This window comes from Pteropus vampyrus, unplaced genomic scaffold, assembly GCF_000151845.1.
Source record: "Pteropus vampyrus isolate Shadow unplaced genomic scaffold, Pvam_2.0 Scaffold419, whole genome shotgun sequence".
Classification (NCBI taxonomy): domain Eukaryota; kingdom Metazoa; phylum Chordata; class Mammalia; order Chiroptera; family Pteropodidae; genus Pteropus; species Pteropus vampyrus.
Window position 1 is genome coordinate 1,475,587 of NW_011889200.1, and position 24,113 is coordinate 1,499,699.

Sequence of the window (24,113 nt, forward strand, 5' to 3'; positions counted from 1 at the left end):
GCAAGGACTACCTGACTCTTTAATCTGACCAGGCCTTCTAGATTCTTGCCCCAATGCTTGTCCCGACTATAACTATTGGCCCTCCAACCTTGTTTAAACTCATATAATCCTGGTCCTATCCTTACTTGCTTTGCCTATATTTTAACACAGGTGATGCTACAAAGACTCTTTTAGAAGAAAATAATGTTACATTTCCATATCTCAAATCAAGTTATGACAAAGAACGTTGATGTCTTTGATACGTGTTAACACCCAATATGTCTAGATAATAAAATTTACCAAACATTCTGAAAGCACATCTTTCTTTGGAAAATGTTTGCTTCTGGCTTTAGTCATGCCCCTTTAAGATAAACTAAAGGTGAAGAGCTTATGGTGGCTGACCAAATCCGGAAGAGAGCTCTAAAAGCTACCATGTCAGATGTCCCAGAAGCTCTAGGATGCCAGCAAGTGAGCAAGCAGTGACGCAGATGCCAGTTTAAAAAATGTACTTCACCCTTATGTAGATAGCCAAGAAAACCTCATGAATGGCCACAGCTGTTGCTCACAAAGAGCAAGATGGATAGAGAAAAATCAACAACATGATGAAAATAAGGTTAACAGCAAGGCCTGAAAATTGTTTTAAAATTGAATAGCAATTCAGCAACACCACTTTGCTAGGCAAAGCTAATGAGCCTTCCTCTGTGTTAAATCATGCAAAGTTCATCTGAGGAACCAGAAAATAGAGCATAATGCAGACAGAGCATTATGAATAAGAGAGCTCAAGCAGTGGTCACCATAGGTTTGGTGTTTCTGATGAAAAGAAAAGTTATGAGGAAAGAAACCAAACTGTCTGTGGAAGAATTTTCCTGTTGTCATACCTGTACTTCCTTGTTTTAAAATCTCATTTTAATCTTGTTCATCAGGAAGCCATTCCTGTGTACAACCCAATTCTACTGCTGTTATGCTAAACACAGTGCTAAATCCTTAGCTTCCAAAGTGCAAAGAGTGGGCAATTTTGTTGATATATTATGTACTTAGTACCTACTTTAGTACCTGCATGTGTGTGTGTGTGTGTGTGTGTGTGCGTGTGTGTAATGCTGATCCAGATGAAGAATATAAATAAATACATCATTCATAATGTCTGCCACATAGTAGACACTTAATAAATATTTAATGACTGAATAATTAAAAGGTCAAATAAATAGAGCAATTGTTGTTTGATAGATTGAAATGAAATGGATTATATTTTAAAATGGCTAAAAAGTCAGTTTGTTGGATAGGTTTGATTTTATAAAAACTAAGAAACTTTTATTTCAAGCAAAATTAAGCATTTTTTCATATTTTTATTTTCTCTTTTTTATGACATGACATATCTGTACATGTCTTTTTGTCCATTTATAGATTGGAGTCTTAGTGTTTTTTAGATTGGTTCATCTATTTCTTTATATAGAAATACAAATAAAAATAACAAAAGTAAAAATAAAGGAGGCCTTTTTTATGAACTTTCAGTAAATGCTACTATAGATATAAATCAAATAGAGAACATGAATAAAATGTATATGCATAAAGCTAAGTTTTGTTTATGAGATGCCAAAATATTTAAATAAAGAAATGAAAAATTCTGTAGGTTATCAAATTGATTTTTGGCATCATGAAACCAAATATTTCTAAAAGGGTTTTAATATTCATTTATTCATCCCCACTATATATCTGCTGAATTTTTAGTATTCTATTCAGCTAGCACAGAGATTGTGTATTTAAAATGCAAACTTCCATGTAGGAATGTAAAATATTTTAACTCTTCTTCCTAATGAATACCTTTGAAGTCCTTCCCCCAAACTACATTGTATTTTTTCCCTTAAAACAATTGGTTTGGAATCAATACATACAATTCTGTAATCAAAATGTTCTACCTTACCTTTGATCTTTGACCACAGAGACCACAAAGGAGATAAAGGTGCAAAATGGAATAGTTGATCATTAAAATATTAGCATGACTTTAGTCTTACAAACATGTACTACAACTGATCAGTTAGTCTGAATTATTGGGTATGAGTAATTAAAGTAATAATTATTGTAGATTAACTTAATAAGTTGTGTCATCTCTTACAGAGAGTATTAACAAATCACTTATAACCATGACTCAAAACAAATGAATCACAGGAGCCTCCTTTTCATGTTCTTTCATATAGACAATGCATCTTTTACATTCCCAATAGGATACTTTAGCCACTTTTCGGCATTGGGAACCAGTGACATTTTCTTCAGTAGCATATTTTATCTAGTTGTTTTATGTGCACAGGTAAGAAGTCAGGATTTTCCAATATTAACTGATGAATATAAAAACTGAGGGTAATTGACCAATATATATAACAACAAATATATATATTATATATATATATAACAACATTATATATATATATAATGTTGTTGGAGCATATAATTATGGTCAGAACAGGCCCTAATTTCTCATTCTGAAGATATGTGTGAACAAGGGCATATAATACTTTTAAATGGGCTGCTATAATAGTTGGGTAAATACACTGCTTTGATAATGAGCATGCACATGTACTCATCAAACAGCATTTCTCTAATTTACTGTGAAAACATGAAAGTCAATTAAAAACTATTCATACCATTGTTTACATAACAGAAACGATAACATTATAATTAAAAATTTCTCAAAAATTTTGATGTTACAGTCACTACTCTGCCCTTCTTCTATCACTATAAAAATAAAACAAAATAATAACCCTATCTATTTGGAGGTAAGACCATAATCTCAAAAAACAAAACAAAACAAAAACAAATGAAAATTCTACAATTTCAATACAATAAAAACTAAGAATTAAATCTGCATTTTTAAAGTAATGACTTACAGTTGGACTTCTTTTTTATCTTGGCTTACCTAAGGCATTCCACATACATGTTTACAGTAGTTTGTGGTGAGGATTTTATGCAAAAGAGTGACATGTCATGATTTCTTGTTGGTATTGATTGGAAATATGGATTTGTTCTTTTGAAAAAATTAAATAATTTTTGAATGTTCAAAGAAACAAGGCTCAACACAATGCTTTCTTGATATTTCATTTATAAGATTTCCAAAGACCATAAATGGCAAACAGAAAAAAAATAAGTCACATTCTGAATTTCTATCCCTTGAGGTCACCTTTGAGAATGGTGTTACAATCATTCAAAATATGTAGAACAAATATACTATGAGATTTAAAAAGAGTGTCTCCATAAATTTTAATCATTTTCTTGGTGATATGCTTGTCATTTCAATGTCAAAAATGGGTAAAAATGTTCTATACCCAAATTTGAATTTTGTAGAGAAAAAATAGAATTGATTCTTAATTTGTTTCTAAGTAACGCCCATATATCCTTTACCTAGATTAATTTGTCGTTAAAATAAATATCTTCTCTCCGTTGCTTCTTTCTTGATAGACAAGTAAAATTTTTCTGAAATATTTGAGGGTAAGTTGCATTAGTCATAGCCCTTTAAGTCTAAATGTCTTACCACGTATCCCCTAAGCACAGGATATTCTCCTACATAATCATAAATTCATGAATTCAGTTTGAACAACTACTTACCATCAGTAGTTTCATCAACTCCAAAGTGCTGTCGGTAGAAGAGCATCAATTCAATGTTGTAGTATTTGTAGATGACCATGAGCAGTACAAGGAGGAGGAAGATTGCTCCCAGGCCTCCTGCAAGTTCGATTTTATAGATTAAATCTAGAATTAAAACAAAACAAAACAAAACAAAACAAAACCAGAATAAACAGGAAAATGTAAATAAGCAACTCTCAGAATCTGTCAATTCTAGTCTGTAAGATTTACAATCCATTCTGTTTTTTTTCCCCAGAAGATTCTTGCTTAATGCAGTGAGTAGCTTTGTTCTTGATACGTTGCATAAATCAAATGTTTGTATAATTCACTCCTTTCTAAAGATCTGAGTAATTTTACTATTGAAAATGGTGTCTATATGAAAAGGAATAGTTTTGTTTTGAACACACCTAGATCTCACATATATACTTCTGATTTAAGTGTATTTCAGCGAACTATTTGAGCTGCCTTTTTCTGGGTTCGGGGCCAATATTTAGTTGTTTCTGTTGAATTATCTTATTGGCTTAGCAAGATTACCATCTAGTACTTTTCAGGCCACAAGATAACAGTTTCAACTATTTTACTATCTATTTTCTAAGTAGTCCTTTAGTGCAAAAATTGTTGGTCCAGATTTATAGATCAAGAATCTGAGACTCAGTAGTTTAATTCAATTACTCAAAGTCATGCACTTAATAAGTGGCTGAGATAGGACTTGAGCCCAGATAGTCTAACTCTTTTTAAAATTTTTATTTTATTTTTATTTTTAATATATTAAAAAATTCAATTATAGTTGACCTGCAATATTTTATTAGTTTCAAGTGTACAGCATAATGATTAGACATTTATATATCTTACGAAGCGACCACTCCAATAAATATAGTACCCATCTGACAACATACATAGTTATTAAAATATTATTGCTAATATTCCCTATGCTACACGTTACATGCCTATGACTATTTTGTAACGATCAACTTGTACTTCTTAATCCCTTCATCTTTTCACCCATGCTCCCAACTCTCTTCCCATGTGGCACCATTAAAATATTCTCTGTATCTATGAATTTGTTCCAATTTTGTTTGTTTGTTTATTTTGTGCTTCACATTCCACATGTAAGTGAAATCACATGGCATCTGTCTTTCTCTGTTTGACTTACTCCATTCAGCACAATACTCTCTAGGTCTGTCCATGTTGTTGCAGATGACAAGTGTCATTTTTTTTTAATGGCTGAGATATATCCCATTGTATTTATGTACCACCTCTTGTTTATCCATTTATCTATTGATGGACATCCAAGTTTCCTTCAAATCTTGGCTATTGTAAATAATACTGCAATGAACATATGGAATCACACTTCCCTTCGAAGAAGTGTTTTGAGTTTCTTCAGATAAATAATCAGAGATGGGATAACTGGGTCCTTCTTTGTCTATTGTTGTGCCTTTGTTTTAAAGTCTATTTTGTCTGTTATAGGTATTGCAAACCCAGTTTTCTTTTTTTGTTTCCATTTTCATGAAACATCTTTTTCCGTCCCTTTACTTTCAGCCTGTGTGAGTCTTTTAATCTTGTAGGCAGCATATATAAGGATGTTGTGTTCTTATCCATTCAGTCACTCTATCTTTTGATTGGAATATTAATCCATTTACATTTAAAGTAATTATTGATAGATATGAAGTTATTGGCAATTCGTTAATAATATTTTCTTTTAAAGCCTACAGCACCTGGTATTGCTAGGTGGTCTCCTATCCATAGTAATATTTTTTTGTCTTTTTTCTTCTCCTCCTCCTCCTTTATCTTCTAGAAATCCCTTTAATATTTCCTGTAATACTCGTTTAGTGGTGATGAACTCCTTGAGCATTTCCTTGTTTGCGAAGCTCTTTATATGTCTACCAATTCTAAATGATAGCTTTGCAGGACAGAATAATCTTGGTTGTAGGTCCTTGCTTTTCATCACTTTGACTATTCTGTGCCAATCCTTTCTGGCCTACAGTTTCTGTTGAGAAATTAGCTGACAGTCTTATGGGAGTTCCCTTGTAGGTAACTAACTGCTTTTCTCTTGGTGCTTTTAAGATACTCTCTTTGTCTTTAATTTTTGGCATTTTAATGATGATGTGTCTTCGTATGGGCCTCTTTGGGTTCACCTTGTTTGGGATTCCCTGAGCTTCCTGGGCCTTGTATGTCCATTTTCTTTACCAGAGTAAGGGAATTTTCTGTCATTTTTTATTCAAATAGGTTTCAATTCCTTGTTCTCTCTCTTCTTCTTTTGATGTGGATGTTGGTATGATTGGTGTTTTCCGAGAGGCCCCTTAAAATGTCATCATTTTTCAGACTCTTTTTTCTTTTTGCTGTTCTGATTGGATGTTTCCTGCCACCTTCTCTTCCAAATCACTGTTTTGAGTTTCTGCTTCATCTAATCTACTGTTGATTTCCTCTAAGGTATTCTCTATTTTAGTTATTGTATTCTTCATTTCTGACTGGTTTTTCTTTATGCTTTATATATCCATTTTTATGTTTCCTATTTTTTTGTTGAAGTTCTCACTGAGATCATTGAGCAGCCTTATAACAAGTGTTTTGAATTCTGCATCTGGTAGATATCTTGTCTCCATTTTGTTGAGTTCTTTTTCTGGAGTTTTGTTCTGTTCTTTCATTTGGGACATGTTTCTTTGCCTCTTCATTTTGGCTCCTTCCCTGTGTTTGTTTCTATGTATTAGGTAGCGATCCTATGTTTCCCGGTGTTAGTGAAGTGGCCTTATGTAATAGGTTTCTGTGGCAATCTTCCCTGGTCACTTGAGCCAGGTGCTCCAAGTGTGTCCCTTATATGGGTCGTGCATGCCCTTCTGTTGTACCCTTAGTTGCTGTTTGCACATCAGTGGAGGGGTTTGACCCTAGGGCTGATTTGCTGTGAGCAATGGCCATAGAGGGGCTTACCATACGAAGCAGGATTGACTTTAGCAGGGCTCTGGTGTCAGCCCAGTCTGCCCTTTGAGTGTGTCATTTGTAGAGTTTTTTGGGTGGTGCTCTGGTGTGGTCTGAAACAAGTCACAAGATGTATTGGTTTTTGGACTCTTCGGAGGGGATCTTGTGCAGGCTAAGTTTAGCTGCTGCTTGTCTCCTGCCTTGGGCCACCTAGCATGAGCCACCAAGCAATCTTTAGATAAACACCACCCGTGCTGGGCTGAAAGGGCTTCAAGAGGCCCAGCCATGAATCTAGGCCAGCAGCTGCTAGTTTCAGGCTTGGGGCTGCTCAGAAAGAGGTACAGGGTATGCTGACGCCAGATGTTGCCTGTTTGAGTTTTACAATCCTTTGAGAGATTTTATGAAAGTTCACAGCATGAGCCAAAACAGCCATTTGTATGGAAAAGCCACTGGAATTGGCTTGGGTGGCCCCACAATTTGGGTGGGGCAGGGTCTCAGGAAATCACCAGGGAAGGGCATCCAGTGTTAGCCAGATTGATGGAGACTCAGATATGGTGCCCATCTGTGTCTGCATGCCTGGAACAAGGTGGGCTCCACAAAGAAACATTAGATTCTGTGAGCACTTCTGTCTGTGAGAAAGCTGCCCCTCTAGTCCTTGCTCTGAAACCAGACAATTCTGTTCTAACCATATGATACTGGTGCCTTTCAAGCTGCTGCCCCAGCTCTGGAGCTCAGAATGAATGAGTCCGTCAGCGAGTAAGTCCACGCACAAGCCCCTTAAGTGGAATATCTGCAATTCCAGCCACCTTCAGTCTTACTCAACCACAATATCCATTGGCTTTTATAGCCAGAAGTTGTTGGAATTTCTCTTCTCAGCACTGGAACCCTGGGCTGGAGAGCCCGGTGTGGGGTTGGGACTCCTTGCTCCTCCAGGGGCCCTCTGCAGCTAAGATATCCGACCCGATTCTCAACCGTCACACATGGGATCAGACCATCACACGTGGGATCAGACCATTTCATGTCCCTACCCCTCATATCAGTCCCAAGGTGGCCTCTTCTGTATGTCCCCGTTTGTAGGACTTCTATTCAGCTAGACTTCAGGTGACTCTCAATGATGATTGTTCTGTAGTTTAGTTGTAATTTTTATGTGGTTGTTAGAGAAGGCAAGCAGTATTTACCTACTCTGCCATATTGACCAGAAGCCCCAAGACTGTATTTTATCACACCACAGTTTATCACAAAGCCCCAGCCTGAAAAATGACAATGGAAAACCTTCTCCCCTGTTCCTCCATAGAACTATTGGTAATGCCTCTCAAGAACACATGGATTGCAGTGAACTTTGGCTCCTTAGCCCTTCCAATTTCAAGGAAAGAAGCTAAACTACAATTCACCAGGTAGAATGAAAGGACTGAGGAGATCTCATATGCTTCATTAGAGGGTACTGAAGATCCTGCAGCTGTACCAGGGAGGAAGGAGGGGCTTCCTAAAGTCTGGAATATGAAGTAAAGTTTAGGTTTCATGGAGAGAAAAGCAATTTGGTCTTGGAAAGGAAGTGGAGTGATAGAGGAGATGGTGGTGGCTAGAGACAGCATGGCCAGTCAAGAGAGTCACTAAGTGAAAATGTAAGAATCATAAATACACATCTCTCTTTCTGAGTAAGGAGAGAGGGGTAAGGGTGCAAAAAGGAAGTGAGTGGAACTGTTACGAAGGGCAAAATATGTTAATAAGGAGCATTATGAAGGAACACATAATGAGTAGGGATTGAAATCTATCTCTGTCTTGCCTACTGCAAGAGGTGGTCATTTTGAAAATTAAGCCACAAAATTTCAGGTAAAAAAAAACTCACTACACATTAGTTTTGCCCTACTCTCTATATAGAAAGTGGATCCCCAGGAAATGCTGCCTGTCTCTATAAGGGTGGTAAGGCAGGCTTGCTTATGAAAACTCTGTGGGGCTACAATATCACAATCTTTGTTTATTTTCTCACCATCTCATATCAGTTATGCATTCTTAACAACTAGTGTTAAATTGACAGAGTAATATGATTTTTTTTGTACTCTAAAAACTGATTTCTCTTTGATCTTAGGGCATTGATTAACTTGATTCATGTTTTCCTGCTATAAAATGTATATTTTATGTTGTAAATTTTTTGGACATTCTCTGTGTGTCTCTATGTCTCTGTCTCTCTCTGTGTCTCTCTCTGGTCAGAACAGCTTTCAACTGTTTTCAACATCACTGAGTGGGAGTTTTTCAGCAATTTCTATGTTATTTACAGAGTAAAGTTGCTATTAGGTAGATAGAAAACTTCAGCAGCAGTAACAATTTGTATTCTCAAGTAGCATACACCTTTTTCAGCAGTAAATTTATGGAAGAAAATCATGGTGTGAAAAGTACCTTTGTGGTTTTGGGGTCCATTTTATATAAAAAAAAATTGTCTTCAAAAGCTATTACCTAATGATGGATGTTTATGTTGAAAATTGTGGACCTAGTTCTTGAGATTCAACCAATATTCTTCAATTCAGCCCCAGCAGTCACATTAAATAGAAAACATGTATCCTATAATCAGAGGTCAGAATTGCCATCACCCAGATGACACCTGGCTTTTCTTTTGTCTTTTGTCTTCAACTATCCCTTTCCGTCTCAGCAGGATCTATACTTCTAGGGTCATTTCCTGACTGAGAAGGTGAAAGTCATTTTATTTGGACTGTGTCTTGTATACACTTCACAAGAATAGCTATAGTCAGAACGGCAACCATTTATGGGATTGTAACTCTTTCTAGGCACTCAAAATACAAGTATAATTCTTTTTAACCTTCTTATTTTGAATCTAGCTATTTTTACACTTTGAATACAAAGAACACACATTATAGAATGGGACAAATAGCAGCTGAAGCCATGGGACTGGGGAGAGGAAAGGCTACAAACATTTCGAGCTTGCTCATAAGTCGTAAAGCAGGTTAGGAAATCCTACTTGAGAGTTTACTATACAGCTTGGGGATTTAGGGTGGGGCAGTAGCACTGGAAATAGAGAGCAAGAGCTAGAGTGAGAGAGAAAGATTAATTGATATGCTTCAGTTTGTTGGAAAGAGAGTATGCACAGGGAAAAATAATTGTCAGACTTTCTTTAGCATAATTTCAGAGTCATAGTTCACACATACAAAAATAGGATGAACTTACTGAAATTTTTGTTGTAGTTATTGGCAGATAGTTCATCAGAGAGTGAGGAAGTGGTAGGTGCAGGTAGAAGATGTATAGGTAAGAGATATCTTGCTTAGAGAAAACCTGACCCTGTTAATTGAATATATTAGACATGACATTTCATTTTAAAGAAGGCATTTTCATTTTATAAAAGGAATTATGAAATGCTGCTTCTCTATAATGATCACTTAGGGCATTTTTCATATTTGACTTATAGCTCATCAGAAACTTATTGTTCCATAAAACAAGCCATACTCTTATTCCAGGTGAAAACACTGCAGCCACTGAGGCTTGGCTATGATGTGATAAAGCCTGAAATGTTCATTTCCAAAGGAAATATCTGAAGTTTTGGAAGACAAGCCAGAGCTCTCTCTGATTAAAAATGTTGGAGCAGAAACATAGGGCTTCTTGCATTTTTCAGAAAATCCACCATATTGTTGAGAGCTCCTAAGGAAAATGGAGTAAGAGAAGATAAACTTCATCCTTCTGCAAAGTGCAATAAACAACTTAACTGCTACCTAAAACAGAGAGTGCAAACAAGTATACTGTTGGGTAAAATAAAATTTTTTTAGGTGTACATGATGTTTCCAAAAAAAGTGGATATTAATATTTAAAAATCAAATGATTTTTTGTAATATTTATTTTTTACAAAATTTATTGGGGTGACATTGTATAATAAAATTATATAGATTTTGGATTGTGAAGGAAACATGGCAGAGTGAGAGACATCTCCAGATCTCTCCCCTTGAAACAACAATAAGATGAACATCTAAAAACCAATAACAACAACAAAAAAAACAAACTGCACACCAGCACGCCTGAGCATGAGATCTGCACATAAAAACTATCACAGGTCAGCACCCTGGGTGTTGGGTGGTGGACTGGGAGAAATAAAGAAGATGCATCTCACAGCCACCAGAGCTCCTCCTGTAAGGGGAGTAGGAGGGGAGAAGGTGTGGCGAGGTCCCTGAACAGCACTGCTTGAGAGAGTTTGTGAGTTCTACACAGTCAGTAGCAGGGCCCAGTCATCAGGGCAGAAAGCAGAGGAATGGACGGCAGAAAAACAAAACAAAACAAAACAAAAAACAGTTGATTTATACGGGCTGCGGTTGCAAAACATAGGCTGAGCTGTAGTCCCGAACCTCCAACCCAGAAAGCCCCTCCTCCCATGTCTCTGAGACCAAATGCTGTGGAGCTCGAGGGGAATCTGACCAAATGCTACTGAAACTGTTGCTAACACTGACAGGGACTGAACCTGAGGGTAGTGAGCATGATTAAATATCTACACAAAAATAAAGGCATTATATAAAGGCATTATTAAGGCTCTATACAAAGCATGGATCCAAGAGACTTAGACGTCACCTACTGGAAACCAAAAGAAAAGCGCCTTCTTTGCAGCAGGCTAAGGAGAGACCTTTATATAATAAATCTTCTTTCTGGAGAAAACACTTCCATTAATGCCCAGGCAAAGTAATAGTCCATTAAACACCATGAACAACCAAGATGACAAGGCATCACAGAAAGAAAGAGAAAAATCTCCAGAAAATAAGCTTACAGACATAGAAATATGCAACTTAAATGACAGAGAATTCAGGATGGTACTTCTAAAAAAACTCAGTGAGCTCCGAAATGAGTCATACCAACAATTTCAGGAATTGAAAAAACAACTAGATGAGTAGGGTAAAAAGATTGAAACCCTCAAAAAGAACCAAATAGAACTTCTGGATGAAAGAGCTGAAAAATGAAATAGCAAGCTTGGGAAATAGAGTCTACCAAATGGAGGAAAGGATTAGTGATCTCAAAGACAGGAATCTAGAAATAAATCAGAAGGAAGAAGAGAGAAACTGAATAATGAAAAATAACGAAAGAGAAATACAAGAACTAGCTGATACCATTAGGAGAGGAAACATAAGAATAATGGGATTGTCAAAGGCTAGAAAAAGTAGCAGGGACTAGAAAGCATTTTCAAATAGTTGAGGAGAATTTCCCAAATCTAAGGAATGAGCTGGAACTTGGAATTCAAGAAGTCACAGAACATGCAATTATCTCAACCTAAAAAGGCCTTCACCAAGACACATTGTATAAAAATTATAAAAAAAATCAAAAATGAAGAGAATTCTCAGGGCACCCAGGGAGCAGAAAATGGTAACTTATAAAACAAAACCCATTAGATTATCATTGGACTTCTCAGCACAGACCTTACAAGCCAGAAAGAAATGGAATCAAATATTTAAACTATTAAGTGAAAGGAACTACCAGCCAAGAATAATGTATACAGCAAAGCTCTCCTTTAGATATAAAGGAGAAATAAAGACCGTTCCAGATGTAAAAAATTGACGGAATTCTCAACTACAAAGCCTGCACTACAGGAAATACTGAAAGGTGACAGCTCACCTAAAAAAAAAGAAAGATGACAGAAACAAAAAACAAAAAATAAAACATAATAAGGAATAAAGTGACTATCAGGCAAATAGAAGCAGAGGAGTGCAACCCTTACTAAGAACAGGACATTATATGCTTAAATAAAAGAAGAGAATTGTTATAGCAAGTTAGTAATGAACGATCAACATACGTAAGGAGAAATTTCGACCATAATGACTGAAGAGGAGAGGATTCAAAGATCCAAATTCGCAAAGAGAAATGGAGATAAGGCACATGCAGAAGAAAATGGATGAGTGTGTATATATATATATATTTTACATATTCATAATGGTAACCACACACTGAAGATTCAGAATTGAAGTATATAACGTAAAATAAGAAGAACCAGAGGGAAAACTCACAAAAGCCAACCAAAATAAAGAAAGCAGAAACACAAGGACAAGGAAACAATGGAAACGCCAAGATACCATAAAGCAAAAGATAAAATGGCTATAAGAAGACCTCATATTTCAATAATCACCTTAAATGTAAATGGACTGAACTCACCAATAAAAAGGCACACAGTTGCAGAATGGATCAAAAACAAAACCCAACCATATGCTGCCTCTAGGAGACACGTCACAGCTCCAAAGACAAATATAGACTCAAAGTGAAAGAGTGGAAAATGATATTTCAAGCAAATGGCATTCAGAGAAAAGTGGGAGTAGTGGTACAAGCATCAGATGAAATAAACTTCAAAATAAAAAAGGAAAGAAAGATACTGAGGAACACTTCACAATGATAAAGGGAATCATGTACCAAGAGGATATAACACTTATTAATATCTATGCTTCCAATCATGGAGCCCCGAAATATGTAAAGCAATTACTAACAGAACTAAAGAGAGAAACAGACCAAAACACTATCGCAGTAGGGGAACTAAATACCCTACTGTTGGATATGGACAGATCATCCAAACAGAAAATCAATAAGGAAATAACATCCTTAAATTACACATTAGACCAGCTGGACGTAATTGACATATACAGAGCCTTTCATCCCAAAACAGCTGCTTATACATTCTTCTCTAGTGCACATACTGAAATACGGAGATAGCTTCAACAAATATAAGAGGGTTGAAATTATAGCAACCATATTCTCTGATCATAATGCTTTGAAACTAGAGATCAACTGCAAAATGAAATCAGGAAAAACTACAAATACATGGAGATTAAACAACAAGCTACTGAAGAATAACTGGGTCAGAGAAGAAATAAAAAGAGAGACCAAGAGATACATAGAAACGAATGATAATGATAGTACAACAAATCAAAACTTTTGGGACACGGTAAAAGCAGTCATAAGAGGAAAGTTCATATCATTACCAGCCTATCTCCAAAAACAAGAATGAGCCCAAATAAACAACTTAACACTTCATCTTAAAAAGCTAGAAAAGAAAGAACAAATGAATCTTAAAGTCAGCAGAAGGAAAGAAATAATCAGAATTAGAGTAGAAATAATGGAAATTTAAAACAAAACAAAACAAAACAAAAACAATAGAAAAAGTAAATGCAACAAAGAGCTGGTTCTATGAGAAGTTTAAAAAAATTGACAAATCCTTGGCTAGACTCACTCAAGAAAAAAGAGAAGGGACACAAATAAACAAAAACAGGAATGACAGAGGGGAAATTATGACTGATATACCAGAAATACAAAGGATCATGCAAGAATACTATGAAAAAGCATGTAACACCAATTTTAATAGCCTAGAAGAAATGGACCAGTACTTAGAAAAATGCAGCCTTCCTAGAGTGAATCAAGAAGAACTGGAAAATCTAAATAGACCGATCAGCAGTATGGAAATTGAAACAATCATCAAAAACCTACCAAAAACGTAAAAGTCCAGGACCACAGAGCTTCAGCAGTAAATTCTACCAAACATTCAAAGAAGATTTAATATCTATTCTCCTCAAACTCTTCCAATAAAGAAGAGCAGGCAACACTTCTGAACTCATTTTTGGAGGCCAAAATTACACTGATACCAAAACCTTGCAAAGATAACACAAAAAAGAAAACTACAAACCAATATCTCTCATGAACATAGATGCAAAAATCCTAAATAAGATACTAGCGAACTGAATACAGGAACATATTAAAAAGATTATATACCACAATCAAGTGGGCTTCATCCCAGGGGCATAAGTGTGGTTTAACATACACAAATCAATTAATGTGATACACCACATAAATAAATTAAAAAATAAGAATCATATGATCATATCAATAGCTGTAGAAAAAGTCTTCTACAAGATACAGCACCCATTTATGATCAAAACACTTAACAAAATCGGTAGAGAAGGAAAATACCTTAACACAATAAAGGCCATCTATGACAAACCCTCAACCAACATTATACTGGATGGTGAAAAACTAAAAACCTTCCCTCTAAGATCAGGAACAAGGCAAGACTTTCTACTATCACCACTGTTAATCAATTTAATATTGGAAGTCCTAGCAAGTTCAATGAGAAAGGAGAAAGATATAAAAGGCAACCAAATAGGAAATGAAGAAGTCAAACTGTCACTATTTGTGGATGACATGATTCTCTATATAGAAAACCCTAAAGTCTCTACAAGAATACTACCAGCAACAATAAGCAAATACAGTAAACTTTCTGGATAAAAAATAAACATTCAAAAATCTACAGCATTCTTATACTCTAATAACGAAGTGCCTGAAAAAAAATGGAAAAAATAATTCCTTTTGCAATTGCAACAAAAAGAATAAAATACCTAGGAATAAATCTAACGAAACATGTGAAGGACCTAATAATGAAAACTACAAGACCCTATTAAAAGAAATCAAAGAAGAGACAAAGAAATGGAAAGATATTCCATGTTCTTAGATTGGAAGAATCAACATAGTTAAAATGACCTTATTACCTAAAGCATTAAACAGATTAAAGCAATGCCCATCAAAATCCCATCGTCATTTTTTAAAGAAATAGGACAAAAAAAATCAGATTTGTATAGAAGCACAAAAAACTCTGAATTGCCAAAGCCATCCTGGGAAAAAAAGAACGAAGCTGGAAGCATCACTCTGCCCGACTTCAAATTATACTACAAACCGACAGTAATCAAAATGGCATGGTATTGACAGCAAAACAGACACACAAAACAGTGGAGCAGAATCAAGAGTCCAGAAGTAAACCCATTTTTATATGGACAAATAATTTTTGACAATAAAGCCAAAAACATGCAGTAGAGAAAGGAAAGCCTCTTCGATAAATGATGCTGAGAGAACCGGAAAGCCACCTGCAAAAAATAAAAAAAAAAGTTAAAGTAGACTGTTGTCTATCACAACACATTGAAATTAACTCAAAATGGATTAAGGACCTGAATATAAGACATGAAACAACAAAATGCATAGAAGAAAATAGAGGAATTAAACTCATGGACCTTGGACTTAAAGAGGATTTTATGAATTTTATCTCAAAAGCAAGGGAAGTTAAAGCTAAAATAAATGAATGGACTACATCAAACTACAAAGCTTCTGCTCAACAAAAGAAATTGTCAGCAAGGTAAACAGATAACCATCTGAATAGGAAAATATATTTGCAAGCAACGCCTCCGATAAGGGCCTAATATCCAAAACATATACAAGTTAATAAGAACAACAACAAAACAAATGGTCCAATCAAAAAATGGACAGAGGACCTGAACAGATACTTCTCCCTAGAGGACATACAAATGGCCAACAAATATATGAATAGATGCTCAACATCTCTAACTATTAGGGAAATGCTAATCAAAACCGCAATGAGATACAATCTCACACCTGTAAGAATGGCCATAATCAACAGGACAAGTAATAACAAATGCTGGAGAGGATGTGGAGTAATAGGAACCCTCATACACTACTGGTATGGACTGCAAATGGGTATAGGCACTATGGAAAACAGTATGGAGGTTCCTCAAAAAACTAAGAATTGACCTACCATATGATCCAGCAATCCCTCTACTGGGTATTTACTCCAAAGACTTGAAAACCCATATCCAAAAATATATTTGCACACTGATGTTTATAGCAGCATTATTCACAGTGGCCAGGACATTGGAACAACTGAAATGCCTTTCAATAGATGATGTGCTAAAGATGCTGTGGTACATATATGCAATGGAATATTACTCAGCCCTAAGAAGAGATGAAATACTGCAATTTGTGACAATATGGATGGACCTCGAGGCAATCATGTTAAGCGAAATAAGCCAGACAGAAAAAGTTGAAAATCACATGATATCACTTATATGTGGTTATAAACCTAAAAGCAACAAATGAACAGGACAAACAAACAGAAACTCTGGACATGGACTACAAAATAGTGGTTACCAGAGGTTAGGGGGTAGTGGAGGAGCGGGGAGGTAGTCGGGGTAAAGGGTATCAAATATAGGGGAGTATGGAGAGGATGAAGTGGGTAAAGGGTATCAAATATAGGGTAGCTGAAGAAAACTGGACTTTAGGTGGTAAACACACAATAGAATATACTGATGTCAAATTATAATGTACACCTGAAAATCATATAATTGTATTAATCAATGTTACCCCAATAAACGTAATTTAAAGTTTCAAGTGTATAATTCAATAATATATCATATATATGATGTATTATATATATACATATATATACACATCATATGTATTATATATACATATATATGCATATATATATACACATATATATACATCATATATATGTGATGTATTATATATTATACATCATATATATATATATACACAATGCAATATATATATATATATTGCCTTATATGTTCACAACCCTAAGTTTAATTTCATTCTGTCACCATATATTTGACCCCTTTTATACTTATCTACCTCCACTATTCCTCCTTTTTCCTCTGGTAACCACTAAACTATTGTCCCTGTCCATGAATCTCTTTGTTTTTCTTGTTTGTCTGTTGCTTTCCATCTTGTATTTCATATATGAATGAAATCATATGTTTCTCAACTTTTTCTGTCTGACTTATTTCACTTTACATATTTATCTCAAGGCCCATCCATGTTGCTGCAAATGGCAGTATTGCATCTCTTGTTATGGCCGAGTAATATTCCATTGTATATATGTACCACAGCTTCTTTAGCCAATCATCTATTGGAAGGCATTTCAGTTGTTTCCATGTCTCGGCCACTGTGAATAATATTGCAATGAACATTGGGGTGCATATATCTTTCCAGATAAATGTTTTCAAATTTTGGGGGTAGATACCCAGAAGAGGGATTGCTGGGTCATGTGGTAACTCCATTCTTTATTTTTTGAGGAAACTCCATACTGTTTTCCACAGTAGTTGTACCAATTTGCATCTCCAGCAGCAGTGTATGAGGGCTCCTTTTCCCCCACACCCTCTCCAACACTCGTTATTACTATTCCTGTGGACGACAGCCATTCTAACAGGTGTGAGATGGTATCTCATTGTGGTTTTGATTTGCATTTCCCTAAGAGCTAGTGAAATTGAGCATCTTTTCATATGTCTGTTTGCCATTGGTATGACTTTGTGAGACAATTGTCCATTCAGGTCCTCTGCTCATTTTTTAATTGGATTGTTTTTGTTTGTTTGTTTTTGAGTTGTATGAGTTCTTTATATATTTTGGATATTAGTCACTTATCAGAGGCGTTATTTGCAAATATCTTCTCCCATTCAGTTGGTAGCCTCTTTGTCTTGTTGATGGTTTCTTTTTTTGTGCAGAAGCTTTTTAGTTTGACATAGTCCCATTCATTTATTTTTGCTTTTATTTCCCTTGCCTTTCAGGTTAAATTAATAAAATCCTCTCTAAATCCAATGTCCATGAGTCTATGTTTCCTTCTATGCAATTTATTGTTTCATGTCTTATATTCAGGTTTTTGATCCATTTTGAGTTAAATTTGGTGACAGCAGTCTAGTTTCATTCTTTTTTATGTGGCTTTCCAATTCTCCCAGCATAATTTATTGAAGAGGGTTTCTTTTCTCCACTGTATATTTGTGCCTCTTTTGTTGAAAATTATTTGCCCATATATAGTGGGCTTATTTCTGGGATCTCAATTTTGTACAATGATCTTTGTGTCTGTTTTTCTGCCAGTAACATACTGTTTTGATTATTGTCACTTAGTAGTATAATTTGAGGTCAGGCAGTGTGTTAGTTCAGGTCTTTTTTTTTTTTTAAAGGATTGCTTCAGATATTCAGGGTCTTTTGTGATTCCATACCAATCTGATAACTTTTTGTTCTATTTCTTTAAAAGATAACATTGGGTTTGATGGGAGTGTTGTATTAAATCTGTATAATGCTTTGGATATAAGGCCATTTTAACTATGTTCATTCTTCTGATCCATGAACACAAAATATCTTTCCATTTCCTTATGTCTTCTTCGATTTCTTTTAATAATGTCATATAGTTTTCAGTGTAATGTCATATAGTTTTCTTATTTAAAGAAGCATGTTAATGCTTCTTTAAGTTTATTCCTAGGTATTTTATCGTTTTTGTTTCAATTACAAAAGGAATTGTTTTCTTTTATTTATTTTTCTGGAATTTTATTTTTAGCATACAGAAACATTATGAATTTTTATACATTGATTTTGTATCTAGCAAATTTATTAGATTTTTTATTGTTTCTAATAGTTCTTTTGGTGTAATCTTTAGGGTTTTCTATAGAAAATTATGTCATCTGCAAAAAGTGATAATTTGACTTTCTCATTCCCAATTTAGATGCTTTTTATTTCTCTCTCTTGCCCTATTGCTCTAGCTAGGACTTCTAACACTATATTGAATAAGAGTCGTAAGAGCAAATAACTTTGTCTTGTTCCTGGTCTTAGAGAGAAGGCTGTTAGTTTGTCACTGTTAAATATCATATCGGTTGAGGGCTTATCTTATATGGCCTTTATTATGTTGAGGTGCTTTCTTTCCATACCCATTTTATTAAGAGATTTAATCATAAATGGATGCTGTGTGTTGTCAAATGCTTTTTCTGCATCTATTGATATGATCGTATGATTTTTATCCTTTATTTTGTTTATGTGGTGTATTGTATTAATCAATTTGTATATGTTGAACCATCCTTGTGCCCCTGGAATAAACCCCACTCGATTGTGATGTGTAATCTTTTTAAAGTATTGTTGTATTCTATTTGCTAGTATTTTGTTTTAGATTTTTACATCAGTATTCATCAAAGATATTTGTCTGTAGTTTTTTTTTTTATGTGTGTGTCAGCTTTACCGAGTTTTGGTATCAGGGTAATGTTGGCTTCATAAAATGATTTAGAAAGTATTATCTCTTCTTCAATTTTTTGGAAGAGTTCGAGAAGAATAGGTATAAAATCATCTTTGAAGGTTTGGTAGAATTCATTAGTGAAGCCATCTGTTCCTGGATTTTTACATTGTGGGAGTCAAATGATTTCATATCCAGTCTTTCAACTTCTCTTGAAAACTTCGAAGTCCTCATATCCCTGGTTTCACATTCTGAGAAGTATAGCATTAATCTTCTAGAAAAGAGTAGTGACTTCCTTTATAAAGTAAGGCATATTTTCTATAGCTTGTTTTTTTTTTTTTTGTTATTTCTAATATCCATCCCTCTTATTTAAAAAACTCAATATCTGCCTGGCCACTGAGGTCAGTGAGTTTTCAACCCCCAATACGTAAAGTGAATATCTTTGAAAAAAGAAATGCATTTAGATACCCAGGAGAAATAGTAATTAAGATAAAATCACAGATCATCTCTATTAGTCCCTGTTATCCATCCAACACCCAATTGTGCGAGTCTTCTAGGAGGAGCATTTTCACCCAACAAATATTTTGGGCACTTACTATGTTCTATGCACTAGGAATACAGCAACAAATGAGGCAGGAAAAGTCCCTGTTCTCATGGAGTTTACATTCCAGTACAGGAGAAAAAACAAGAAGCAAACAAACATGTAATGTGATATCAAATAGTAATGACCACCAAAAACAGAAATAGACCCAAGTCGGAGGGAAAAGAAAATGTGATGAGTAGTTCATCAATAAATGAGTGGATCAAAAAAGTATGAAATATATATTTGAGCCTGAAAAAAGAAGGACATTCTGTTATTTGCTATAATATTGAGGAACCTGAAAGGCATTGTGCTAAGTGAAATAAGCCAAAGAGAATGAGATAAAGACTATACTGAATTATAGCATTTATATGTGGAATCTAAACCAAAAAAAGTTTAAGGCATGTAAACAGAAAGTAGAAAAGTCGTTTTCAGGTGCTGGGCAGTGGGTAAGGAAATAGGGAGAGGTTGGCAAAAGGATATAAATTTTCTTTACAATTTTATTTGTCAATTTTACCCAGTAATGTTATTTTTTTTTAAAAGAAAGTGAAGGGTAATATTATTTTACATAGGAGTGTCCAGGAAAGCCTAAAAAGTAGGCAATATTTTAGTAGATACTTATATAAAAGGTGGAAATGAGTCATAGGGACATCTTGGAAAATAGTATTCCAGGCAGAGGAAATAACAAGTGAAAAGACCATGAGCTAGGACTGTGCTTAGTGAGTATGAAAAATTGAAGGGAAGCTAGTGTGTGTGATGTTCGAGGCAGATTATGGTAGAAAATGAAACCAGAAATGATAATAGATTATGTCAAGCCTTCTAGACCATGGCAATGATTTGGGATTTCATTCTAAGTGAGGGTTTCATTCAATGAGCGTTCTGTAATTGGAGGGTTCTGATCAGAAGAATACATGATCTGACTTATATATGAAAGGATCATCTGGGCTACTCTGATAATAGACTGTAAGGACACAAAGGGGAAGCAGGGAGACTAGTTAGAAGGCTATTACAGTGAACCAGGCAGTTGATGCTGGTGGCTCAAGCTAGGGTGGCAGCAGTGAAGATGGGGAAAGAGGTAGGAGTCTGGTGAGTAGAGAAAAATGTCAAGGATGACTTCAAGAATTTTGGACTAAGCAGTTGGAAAGATGGTGATAGGATGGAGAAGGAAATTGGAGTATCAGGTTTATAGGGAGAAGAGATTAGGAATCCTATTTGGAACAAGTGAAATTTGATATGTCTATTAGTGGAGTTTTTGTATAGTTGTTGAATAGGCAGTTAGGTATACAATTCTGGAGTTTAGGTGGGCTAGAGATATAAATTTTGGAGTTGTCAATTAATAAATAAATGTCAAGCAAACCTTGACATGAAATGAAGTCATCTATAAAGTGAGTGAGAAGAGGGGGCCTGAACCCTGGGGAACATTAATATTTAGAGATCAGGAAGATGAGAATTAATATATCCTCAGATATTCATGATTTTGATAATTTCCTTGTAGAAGCCATGAGAGGTGGCAGTTTTACAGTATGCCTTAGTTTCTAGTGTCAGATTATTAGAAATTTTAAGGGCCGCTACTGGTAGCTTTACTCATTAAAGAGAAATAGATTTATTTTGAACCTTAAATTTAACTATTTCTATCTCTACTGCCTGAATGATAGGAGTCTTATTATTTTTCTTCAAAGCAGGTTTTTAATTGTAACCTTATGTATCTTTGGTGAATTTTTTGTTTAATTTTTATCTTTTTTGCATACTCACTGCCCTGAAGACTGTAAGCCTCACACAGTCTTGGGGATCTATATCTTATTCAGCACTCAATTCCCCAGTATCTAGCACAATGGATTCTAATTACCTATTAGTGGCCAGATACTGCCCAAGTTGCCGTGGATACAGAGATGGACAGGAACAAAGTGACCCTTGCTGCAAGGTGTCTGGACATGATCAATGTCTGCCCTTCATATAGATGGACTAAGTGGTTGCCTAGTGCACAGGAGAAATTATCCAAGTTCTGTAAAATAACAAATCCTATTTGAACATGGTATATTTCACAACATATCATTGCCATTTTAATCTCAAAGTGACTCTACAAGTTAGATATTATTACCCCTATTTTACAGATGAGGAAACTGAGTTTCAGAATGTCTGATCAGACAAGTTAGTCCCAATGAACCAGTGAGCTGAGTCAGTGGCTGAACTAGGATCTTGTGAACCAGAGTCTGCTGACTTCACTTTCCATATTAGACTATTTTATATTTAAACCCGCCATTATTTTAAGATAGAATCAAGTCCAACAGAGTAAGAAATGATGTTAGAGAGATAAAAGCACTATTCTCAGAATGACATTTCCTTGCTTTTACTAGAGCTACTGGTCAAAGTTGAGTATTAGAGCTGGTTGTAAAATAAAAATTCCATCCTGGCTAGGAAGTACAACTAGTAACCTCGCTGCTTGAAACTGTTCTATTGCTCTATAGCCTAGACAACAAAAACACTGATTGAGAAAATTTGTCCTGTTACATTTGCAAAACCTTTTTCAGATGCACACATGCAGAAAGTATTCAGCCTTTTATAGTAATCAAGAGTTGTGGCAGAGTAAGAGCCAGTCTCAGAAACTGCTCCAGCTGCTAGAGTTGTTGTCCCTATATCTGAGTTTATCTCCTTTATCTGTAAGTTTACAATTTCTTTGCCCATTAATACAATTTCCACCCCACCTGAAATCTACTCTTGAGATAGATCTCCATGAGTGCCAACTTATTTAAAAATATATACACCTGCTAAAGGCCTGTTAATACCAGGTGATACCATGAAGTATTGCTTATAATTTTTATTATAATAATTATAAGAATATGATATGATCCTATTCATTATTTTTCTTTATATTTTAGTCAGAGAATAAAAAAAAGTGACTTTATTTCTCATGCAATAATAAAATCCCTAGTATTTCATTTAAGCAATATAAGGTGAAGGTGAAATGTAGAGAAAATCATGACCTATCAAATATTACATAACAGTTACAACCAAAGCACATTTTATCTTACTGGATTTAACACATAATATTTCATTTACCACTTCATAATGTTATAAAAGATCATAGGCATTTTAAACTAATATCCACTGCAAGAGAGATATTTTTTCCTTAAAAAGACAATGTTTAATAAAAGTTTACACTAAGTGATAACATAAGACCAGGAAACATATCTAACTTCAATAGTTACTTGGTAGCTAAACAAACCATACTCGTAGTTATAAAAACAAATACCCTTTTTACGCAGAAGAACGCTGGCATGTTTCCGTCCATTTCGGTTTTCCACATGGCAGGTATAATTTGCCAGGTCAGCCTCCACCACTGAATCAAAGATGAGTGCCAACTCAACTTCTTTTTCTCCAAGATGCTCTTTGAGGAGCCTGAAATAAAGACAGTATTCTTGGCTGAACTGGTCTGATTTGGGGAGAGAACAGCCATGCAAAGATTGCAGATCCTTGCAAAGCTTGCACTGGTCTCCAATGGGTATGGAAAGTCCTGACTGGGTTATGTGCAGAACCTTCAGCAAGAAAAACAAAAGATGGCTCTTGATGTGAAGATCCGATGTGAAAGGAAAGAATTGAGAAATTCACTCAGCAAAAAGAAATGTTATCATGCCACTAGGCTTTGATAAATGAAGCCAAGATAATTTGTGTGAAAAAAGAAGCAACATTGGGCTCCACATTTTAAGCCTAGCTTATGAAAACAATTTGAATTTCTGCACTAAAATCAAATAAAAATTAATTGGGTTTTTGAAGAAAAAAATCTGTAGGAATGTTGGATTTGTGTTAGAGGTTAGAGATTTGACAGCAGGTTTTGAAAGGGTAAAGAAAGGAGCCTTGAAAATAGTTGCTTTATGATAAGCAAATTGAGGGTGTTAGTGGCCCAAATATCAGTGAGAACCCTCTTCTCTACTTTTCTCCTGCCTTTTGTCCAATGCAGGTGTGTTCCCTGTGCCCTATCTTCTCAGTGGTGCTAGCCCCCCACCATGGTCCTCCTTTCTTCAGACACTGCTCCACGTTTGCTTTTCTCCTTCCCTCTGTCATAGGATAAACCCTGCCCTATGTTACATTTTCTCATAGTCTTGCTTTTTGCTTTCTCAAGTGAAGTTTCAAAGGCCTTGAATAACCAGGAACAGGTGTTCTTCACAGAGGAGTTGAGTTTCCAGAAATACTTCCTGAGGAGTGTGGGTCCCATTTCTTTGG

At 35.3% G+C, this 24,113-nt stretch overlaps 1 protein-coding gene across 1 annotated transcript in view; it reads right to left on the reverse strand.

Annotated features, from left to right (window-relative positions):
• Positions 1–24,113, reverse strand: part of IL1RAPL2 (interleukin 1 receptor accessory protein like 2) — a 1,186,660-nt gene that overhangs the window by 15,806 nt on the left and 1,146,741 nt on the right. Inside the window, exons 8-9 of the mRNA XM_011380985.2 lie at positions 23,146–23,291; positions 3,574–3,717 (exon numbers count right to left, since the gene is read on the reverse strand). Coding sequence (XP_011379287.1) covers positions 3,574–3,717; positions 23,146–23,291 — 290 coding nt within the window. The remainder of the gene's footprint in view (positions 1–3,573; positions 3,718–23,145; positions 23,292–24,113) is intronic.